General features: G+C 37.3%; 1 protein-coding gene across 1 annotated transcript; it reads right to left on the bottom strand.

Moving 5' to 3' along the window:
* Nucleotides 1-321: 321 nt before the first annotated feature.
* Nucleotides 322-1,641, bottom strand: LOC136125072 (glycine cleavage system H protein, mitochondrial-like). Its single transcript, XM_065879902.1, has 2 exons — nt 1,515-1,641; nt 322-572 (listed from the first exon to the last, which is right to left on the bottom strand). Exons 1-2 carry the CDS (start codon nt 1,639-1,641, stop codon nt 322-324), a joined length of 378 nt encoding a protein of 125 aa, XP_065735974.1.
* Nucleotides 1,642-9,561: the final 7,920 nt, after the last annotated feature.

Here is a 9,561-nt window from a genome sequence, read left to right as displayed (position 1 = left end):
TGGGGAATTTGCTCATGGTTGCAGACCCTGAATTGCAATTCTCTGCTATCCTGAATAAATCCATCGTTGCTGGGGAAGTATCTGGCAGTCTGTCTGTTTCAAGTCAACACTTGTATATTCCCTTTTTCACGATAATGATTTGTATATTTCTATGTATAAATATTTTCAGAGATTTTTCTTTTTGGTTCCAAACTAGTTTATTTAAGGGTTCCATTTTCACTCCCCCATAGATTTTATGTATTTCTCATATGCTTCTTCACTCATTAGTTCATCTAGTTCTGAAGGATTCCTTAGTGTCATCTTGATCAGCCAACCATCTTCTTAACAAGATTTGTTGACAAGTCCTGGGTTTTCTGCTAGAGCTTCATTCATTTCAGTTACTTCTCCTGATAGAGGAGAATAGAGTTCACCAGCAGCTTTCACACTTTCCAAAGCACCAACCTCCTCTCGTTGGTTCAATTTTGTCCCAACTTCAGGCAGACTGTGGTAAACACCTCCCAAAGCTTCCTGTGCAAAATTGCGCATTCCCACTGTACCAACACCGTTTTCTGTTGGTACCCACTTACATCTGTCTGTGAATTTACGCAGGGAGAGCAGAGCGTGGCAGTGCACGGTGTTCAGACATCAGCCACGCACAGCCCCCAGGGCCCTGGTGGGCAGGACAAGGCAGGCACCCACTCGGCAGAGTGCAGGCTGCAGACCCAGGTCCCCATGCTCTGTGCTGCCCCTTACCATATTTTTGTTTTAGCAGTTCCTTTTTTAAAAAAATTATTTATTTATTTATTTTAGGCTGCATTGGGTCTTCGTTGCTGCGTGCGGGCTTTCTCTAGTTGTGGCGAGCGGGGGCTACTCTTCGTTGCGGTGCGAGGGCCTCTCATTGCGGTGGCTTCTCGTTGCGGAGCACGGGCTCTAGGCACATGGGCTTCAGTAGTTGTGGCTCGTGGGCGCTACAGTGCAGGCTCAGTAGTTGTGGTGCACGGGCTTAGTTGCTCCGTGGCATGTGGGATCTTCCCGGACCAGGGCTCAAACCCATGTGCCCTGCATTGGCAGGCGAATTCTTAACCACTGCGCCACCCAGGGAAGTCCTAGCAGTTCCTTTTTTATTTTTATTAACTGTGGTTGTAGGAGGTCATCAAGAGGATGTGACTGCTGGTTGACCCTAGAGCTGGACCAGGGCAATGGAAGATTCCTCACCCCCTCCCCTGTCCTTGCAGTGCACACCTTGCTCTCTGTTCCCACAGTGGGAGCTGTTTTCAAAGACGCAGGCTTGAGAGAGCAATGTGTTGAGATGCTCTGGACTCTGCAGGTGACTTAAACCTCATTTTAAGCCCTCTGTATAAACTTTTAAGTTTCTAGTAGGCAGGTGTAGAGTATCTACTCGTTACCGACCCGGGTTCTTGGACTCCTTAATCAATAGAAGTTGATAACAGGCCAGACGAGGAATTCAGGCAAGGGTCTATTGGGGCCCTTGGTGCAGCACGAGGGCAAAACAACTAACAGGTGCCCTTGCTCACTCTTTGAGTAGCGTGGGCGAGCTGGTTCTTTAAATGGGGTGAGGGTGGGGCCGATGGGTGGGTCGGCCTGGAGGCGTGGCTTACGTGGTCTGCCCACCCCATTGGCAGTGCTGAGCGCAGGGGTCATGCGCAGTACCCTGCTTTTGCTCCGGACGCCTCCGAAGTAGCAGTTGGTTTTCGGCTTTTTTTGTATCTTACTGTTTATACCTTGCCCCGACTGCGTATGTGTGCAGTTATGTTTGCTCCCTTATAAGTTCTTTGAATTCTGTTGCTGGAGGAGATGTCTGTTCAGGTGCAAGCACTGCAGGACAGGGTCCCAGGTCCCAGCCTGTCTCATACTCGTCGTGCAGCTGCCCCAGACAAGCCTGGTGAGTTCCCTTGCTTAGTTAACCTGCCACCTACTAATCTGGGGTGGCCTGTTTCTTTGGTTTCTCCTTGCCTTTCTCTGTGTATGGGGGCCAGTTTGTGAGCAGACAACTGTACTGTTGATTCCTTTGTACAAGCAATGATGGAATTAGTACAGTGTTAACCTCGTGTTCATCTTTCTATTTTGCCATGCGATATTTTTTGTTGACTATGTTATTTTTTATTAATGTTACCTTTATGTCTTTAAATATATCTATGCCATGATTACTTGATTTATTATACCTGTAGAATATGTTTTGATACTTGGTGATAAGAGACGAAGAAATACATGCATATTCCCTGTCTCTCATTTTCCCTTCCCCTATCAGCTTTATTTACCTATTTTTTGTCCATTTATAGTCTTTTATACAGCCTCCACATTATTTTAATTTTATGATAAAATGGATTCATTATACATTCATTCTTGTGCCACAGGTTTTTTGTTCATTCTCTGGTAATTTCTATAGAAAACTCTTGAGGACTATATTTTAATTTTTTATTTAAAAAATTACTTTTCTCTTGCCTTTATTTGGACCAGAGTTTGGTTATGTCTTATGTCACACTTTCTTTCTTCAAACTTTGTAGGCATTGCTTTGTAGTCTCCTTGTATTAAGAAATTTGAAATTCAGCAATTTTAGTAGATCATGTTTTCCTGTTGATTGTATGTATAATTACATTTGAAGTGCATTTATGTTCTAATTGTTAGTTGTTTTGTCTTGTTTTCTTAGCATTTCTTCACGTTTTGAAGTTTTGATTGAAAGTTTAATTTTGAATTGATGTTTCTTCACACTCCTTTTCTGTTCCCACTCTTCCCTGCCTGGGGGTTTAATGATTGTCTTTTAGGACTGCAGTCCATAAGCAGGTCTCATTATTCATTTTGTGGCTCCTGCTTTTAAGCAGTATTGGTGAATTCACAGGTGTAATCGCTGAGCCAGTGGAGCGCTTGGTTTAGTTTTTGGTTGAGATGAGAGACTTCACCTGTGTTTTTGATGTCTCTAGGCTTTAAGTGACTGTGGTTTCTCACTATTGAGACTTGGCACTCAATACTGCACTATTTACATGCTAGCACTATTGACAATTTGTACCAGATAATTCTGTTTTGTCTGGGGCTTTTTGTGTCTGTATGTGTTGTAGAACGTTTTACAGAATCTCTAGCCTCTGTGCACTACATGTGCTTTGCCATAGATTGCTTTCAACAAGGATTAGTTTACACATAAAAAGATGGTGGGGGGCAGAGATTTAAAAAAAAAAAAACCCAAAGACTATTTCTAGAAAAGTTACAAGCTCATTCCATTTTAGAACCCTGTGGTGATCTTTATATCTGTGCTCAGTTTGTTTCTCCTGGTCATTTAAGTATCAGTTTAAATATCACCTTCAGCAGAGTTAACTATCCGTTCAAAAATATCTACTCAATTATTCTCTTACATTGCCCGATTTTAGTTCTCTCTGTATAAGCTTCCAGTCTCCAATATTCTTTTAAATTTGTTTATTTTCCATTTCCATCTGCTGTAATGTAAGCTCCTTGAGGGCAAAGACCTTCTTATTGTTTAGCGCTATATTGTTAGTGCCAAGAATAAACCTGACCCATAGTTAGAAATTAATGATAAATATTTACTGAATAATAATAAATGCAAAAACACGCTGTGCATGAATACTGTTGAATCTATTCCTTTAGTAAAATTATCCTGAAAGGAGTCTTGAAGTACCTTCTCATTCTCTGAAGTTTTTAGAATAATTGCTTAATAAATTTATTAAATGTGACATCAATCCCATTTTGTCATATCCTAGGCCCATTTTTTATGGGGAAATGTGCAAATAATCTCTGGTGTAGAATGCCTCACAAAGATAGTGTTATCTAAGAGACAAGCTTAAACACAAATTGAAGATGCTTTCAGTAGTTGGTGACTGGCTCTTTTAAACTTCCTTTGGAGGTCAGGTATTTAGTCTTTAGGCGACCGTTATGTTGTAGCATATAATTGGACTTAAAAGTCTGTTTTGTTATTTATTAAAAATATTAATTATAAAGATATAAATTGTTCTAAGGAGCTAGTTTGAAAAATATGTGAAATGCTTATTAGGGAATAGATTAGTCACTGGTTTCTGTTCCAAATATTTTTGTGGTATTTTTACAAAGAAATGTCTCAAGAAGGGAAAGGTATAAGGGCCTGTGAAAACTAGGTTGTCAAGCCAAGAAGTTAAACCTGTATTTCAGTTGATTTATCTGGAAAATGATACTAATAATATTTAATCTCTTCTGACTTTAGATGATGACTATGATAATAAAATTAAATAAATGTGTAAGTGCTTTGAACACAGCATGGTAGAAATGCAAGTTATTACTAGTAGCTACAACAAAATGATCACAGTAATATTGAGTTAGCTTTAGGATATTAAATAAAGGCTGTAATTCTATGGGTGGCATTTCCTTTTTGTCCCTTGTGAGATGATGTCATCGTTTTAAAAAGCTAGAGGAGCCAAAGCCCTCCAGATTATCAGTGTATATTGGACACCATTTCAGTGGCCCAACATTTGAGAATAATAACCACTCGATGACCATAAGTAATATCTTTCTCCTTATTACTTTCATTGGTGAAGTTTGTTTCCTCTTTATAATTTAGTTTTTTTTTTTTTTGCGTTACGTGGGCCTCTCACTGTTGCGGCCTCTCCCGCTGCGGAGCACAGGCTCCGGACGCGCAGGCTCAGCGGCCATGGCTCACGGGCCCAGCCGCCCCGCGGCATGTGGGATCCTCCCGGACTGCGGCACGAACCCATGTCCCCTGCATCGGCAGGCGGACTCTCAACCACTGCACCACCAGGGAAGCCCTATAATTTAGTTTTAAGAATGCTGATTACAGTGGTGACTGTGACTCAAATTTCGATTCTTTCCTTTTCTTCTTTCTGGCAGTATGATTCTAAACTTATTCCCAAAGGCTTTGAGTGAAAGCTGATATGCCTAGTTTTGCTTTTGGAATTTAGACAATAATCGAGAGTAAAACAGTTATTGATGAAAGTGTTAGTTAGAATATATTATATCTGCAGGAAGCTCCAGATGTAGACTGTGCCCTCAGCATTGTTCTTCTGTGGTGTAGAACTGCTTGAGAGAAAGGGAGTCCTGGAGTCCTATGTCTGAGAGTTGCATTTTGTTTTACAACTCAGTGGTACATCCATACAACTCCCAAGCAAACCAGTTAGTTCAGTAAACACCTGAAAAATGGTAAAAATGATGACACCAATAAAGTGAATTTCTGTCTCCTTTTTTGTTCTTTTCCAGTATACATACTTACAGATACACGTACTTTTTAGACAATTGAGAAGGATAAGCTAAGGATGAAGATTCTTTTTTCTAAAGATGTTCTCTGAAGGGGTCTAGATAGTAAAAATGAAACAAAATATCATTCAGTAAGGCAAATTTATTCAGCACCAGTAGTGTTTTAGGTTAAAAAGATGTTTACTATAGTAATTTTAATAAAGCATATTTACCTGTTATTAAGAAACTAATTTTATTACACATCTTTACTAACACAGAATATTGCTATCTTTTCATAATTTCTGAGTAGGTTTTGATATATGTCATAGCATATGCTGTGTGAGCCTTTTTTTTAAGTGTACAATTTAATGGTCTATTATGTGCTCACAGGTTATGAGTAACCACTGTCTCATTCTAGAACATTTACATCACCTCAAAATCAAGCTCCATTAGTACTAACTCCCCATTCTCTCATTCCCCCAGCTCCTGACAACTACTAACCTGCTTTCTCTCCCTATGGCTTTACCATTCTGGCCACTTAATAAAAATGAAATCATACAATATATGGCCTTTTGTGACTAACTTCTTGTACTTAGCATATTTCGTGTTCATCATTGAAATACTGATAGCTTATATCATCATTTTATGCCTTTTTAATGGCTGAATAATAACATCAATGTTTTATTCCTTTGTATGGCTGAATAATATTCCATTGTATGGATAGAATTTATTTTTGCATTCATCAGTTGACGGCATTAAGGTTTTCACTATTTTGGCTATTATGAATAATGTTCCTATGAGCATTTGTGCAGAGGTTTTTGTGTGGACATGTGTTTTCAGTTCTCTTGGGCATGTATCTAGGAATAGAATTCTGGGTCATATGGAAACACTATGTTTAACTTTCTGTGAAACTGCCAAACTGTTTTCTAAAGTGGTTGCATCATTTTACAATTCCATGAACAATTCATGAAGCTTCCAATTTCTCTACATCCTTGCCAGCACTTGTTATTGGTTGTGTTTTTTTTAAGCAATCCCAGTGGATATGAAGTAGTATCTTTGGTCTTTGGTTTTGATTTGTATTTCACCTACTGATGTTGAACATTCCTTGGGAGAATATCTTCTTGGAAAAATGGTTATTCAGATCCTTTGCTTGGGTTATTTGTCTTTTAATGGTGGATTTCCAAGTCTTTTATATATTCTGCATTCAAGACATTTATCAGATAAAAGATTTGTAAATATTTTCTCATTTTCTGTGGATTGTCTTTTCACTCCCTTGACAGTGTGCTTTTTTTTAAAAAAAATTGAGGCATAACTGATATTATATTGGTTTCAGGTGTACAACATAATGATTTAATATTTATGTATACTGAGAAATGATCACCACAATAAGTCTATTGATAGTGTGCTTTTGATGCACAAAACGTTTTAATTTTGGTAATGTCCGATTTGTTTTTCTTTTTTTGCTTGTGCTTTTGGGGTCATTTCCAAGAAACCATTGCCAAATCAAAGATTGAAGAGATTTACTCTGAAGATTTTGACTAAGAGTTTTATAGCCTTAGAGATTCCATTTAAGTCTATGATTCATTTTAAGTTAATATTTATATCTTTTGTGAGGTCAGGGTACAACTTTACTCTTTTGCATGTAGATACTCAGTTATTTCAACACCTTTCCCACCCCTCCCCATGCATTGAATTGACCCTTGCAAAAATGTAAGAAGTTATTTCTGTACTCTCAGTTCTATTGATATATATGTTTATTCTTATGTAAGCACTACATTGTCTTGATTACTGTAGCTTTGTAATAAAATTTCCCAGCTTTATTGAGATATAATATACATATAACATTGTGAGTTTGAGGTGTACAGCCTAATGACATGATACATGTTTATGTTGTAAAATAATTACCACAATAAGGTTAGTTAACACATCCATCACCTAACATAATTATCATTTTCTTTTGTTGTGAGAGCATTTAAGATTTACTCTCTTAGCAGTTTTCAAGATTATAATACAGTATTGTTAATTATAGTCACCATGCTTTACATTTGAGCCCCCAGAACTTATTTATCTTATAACTGGAAGTTTATATCTTTTGACCAACATATCCCTATTTTCCCCAACTCCAAGCCCCTGGCAACCACTATTCTACTCTCTGTTTCTATTTGTTTGGCTTATAAAGATTTATATAGTATTTGTTCTTTCTCTGTCTGACGTATGTCACATAGCATTATGCACTCACGGTCCATCCATGTTGTCAAAAATGGCAGGATTTCCTTCCTTCTTATGGCCCAATAATATTCCTTTATATGTATATGTATGTATACCACATTTTCTTTATCCATTCATCTGTTGATGGACTTTTAGGTTGTTTCCATGTCTTGGCTATTGTGAATAATGCTGCAGTGAACATGGGAGTGAAGATAACTCTTTGAGATTGTAATTCCATTTCTTTCAGAAATATACCCCAACATAGGACTTTGGATCATATGGCAGTTCTATTTTTAATCTTTTGAGGAACCACCATACTGTTTTCCATAATGGCTCCACCAATTAACATTCCCTCCTACAGTACCCCAGAGTTCCCTTTTCTCCACATCCTTGCCATCATTTGTTATTGCTTGTCATTTTGATAATAGCCATTCTAGCAGGTGTGAGGTGATATATCATTGTGACTTTGATTTGCATTTCCATGTAATTAACGATTTAGAGCATCTTTTCATATACTTATTGGCCATTTGTATGTCTTAAGGTCCTCTGCCCACTTTTAATTTGGATTATATTTTTTTTGTGTGTGTGCTATTGAGTTTTATGAGTTTCTTATGCATTTTGAATATTAACCCCTTATCAGATACATGGCTTGTTTCTATTTTCTCCCATTGTATAGGTTGCCTCTTCAGTTTGTTGATTTCTGCTGCTGTGCAGAAGCTGCTTTGTTTGATATAGTCTCGTCCGTTTGTTTTTGCTTTTGTGCTTTTGGTATCATACACAAAACATTGTTGTCAGATACAAAAAATTGTTACCAAGACCAATGTCAAAGAACTTTTTTCTCTGTGTTTCCTTCTAGGAGTTTTACATCAGGTCTTAAGTGTTTAATTAATTTTGAGTTAATTTTTGTGAGTCATGCAAGACAAAGGTCCAGTTTTATTCTTTTGCATACAGATATTTGGTTTTCCCAACACAATTTATTTTATTTTATTTTAAAAAATATTTATTTGGCTGCACTGGCTCTTCATTGCAGCATGCGGGATCTTTGTTTGCAGCATGTGGGATCTTTATTGCAGCATGTGGGATCTTTGTTGTGGCATGCAGGATCTAGTTCCCTGACCAGGAATCAAATCTGGGCCCCCAGCATTGGGAGCGTGGAGTCTTAACCACTGGACCACCAGGGAAGTCCCTGTTTCTGGGCTTTCAGTTTTGTTCCATTGGTCTGTGTGTCTGTTTTCATGCCATTATCATACTGTTTCATTATGATAGTTTTGGTGTATAGTTTGAAAGCAGGAAATGTGATGTTCTCAGCTTTGTTCTTCCTTCTCAAGATTGCTTTGTCTATTTGAGGTCATTTATTGTCCTGTACAAATTTTAGGATTGTCTTTTCTATTTCTGTGAAAAATACCATTGGAATTTTGATAGGGATTGCATTGAATCTATGGATGGCTTTGTGTAATATGCACATTTTAACAATATTAATTCTTCTGATCCATGAACAAGGGATATCATTCTGTTTGTGCCTTCAGTTTCTTTCATCAGAGTCTTATAGTTTTCAGTGGATATATCTTTCATCTCCTTGGTTAAATATATTCCTTAATATTTTATTGTTTTTGAAAGTATTATAAGTGGGATCATTTTCTTTATTTCTCTTGCAGATATTATTTCTTTCTCAGCTAATTTTTGTATGTTGATTTTGTATCCTGCAACTTCACTGAATTTGTTTATTAGTGCTAACAGTTTTTGGTAGAATCTTTAGGGTTTTCTATATATAAGATTATGTTATTAGCAAACAGATGCAGTTTTACTTCTTCCTCTCCAATTTGTATACCTTTTTTTCCCTTGCCTAATTACTCTGGCTAACATTTCTATTACTATGTTGAGTAGAGTGGTGAGAGTGGATACCTTGTCTTGTTCCTGGTCTCAGAGGAAAAGCTTTCAACTCTTCACCATTGAATATGATGTTATCTATGGGTTTGTCATATATAGCCTTTATTATGTTGAAGTATGTTCCTTCTATATCCAATTTGTTGACAGCTTTAATCATGAAAAGATTTGATGTTTTCTGCATCTATTGAGAGGATCATATGAATTTTATCCTTCATCCTATTAATGTGGTATATGTTATTTATTTGCATGTATTGAACCCCACTTGTTCATGGTGTATGATCCTTTTAATATGATATTGAA

This window comes from Phocoena phocoena, chromosome 6, assembly GCF_963924675.1.
Source record: "Phocoena phocoena chromosome 6, mPhoPho1.1, whole genome shotgun sequence".
NCBI classification, from domain to species: domain Eukaryota; kingdom Metazoa; phylum Chordata; class Mammalia; order Artiodactyla; family Phocoenidae; genus Phocoena; species Phocoena phocoena.
The sequence above is the reverse complement of the archived record's forward strand: the minus strand, read 5'-3'. Positions and strand labels throughout refer to the sequence as shown.

Coding starts and splice junctions, on each gene's coding strand:
- LOC136125072 (XM_065879902.1), bottom strand. CDS start 1,641: ATGACCCCTGCGCTCAGCACTGCCAATGGGGTGGGCAGACCACGTAAG. Junction 573..1,514: donor TCGCCCACGCTACTCAAAGA/GTGAGCAAGGGC, acceptor GTAAATTCACAG/ACAGATGTAAGTGGGTACCA.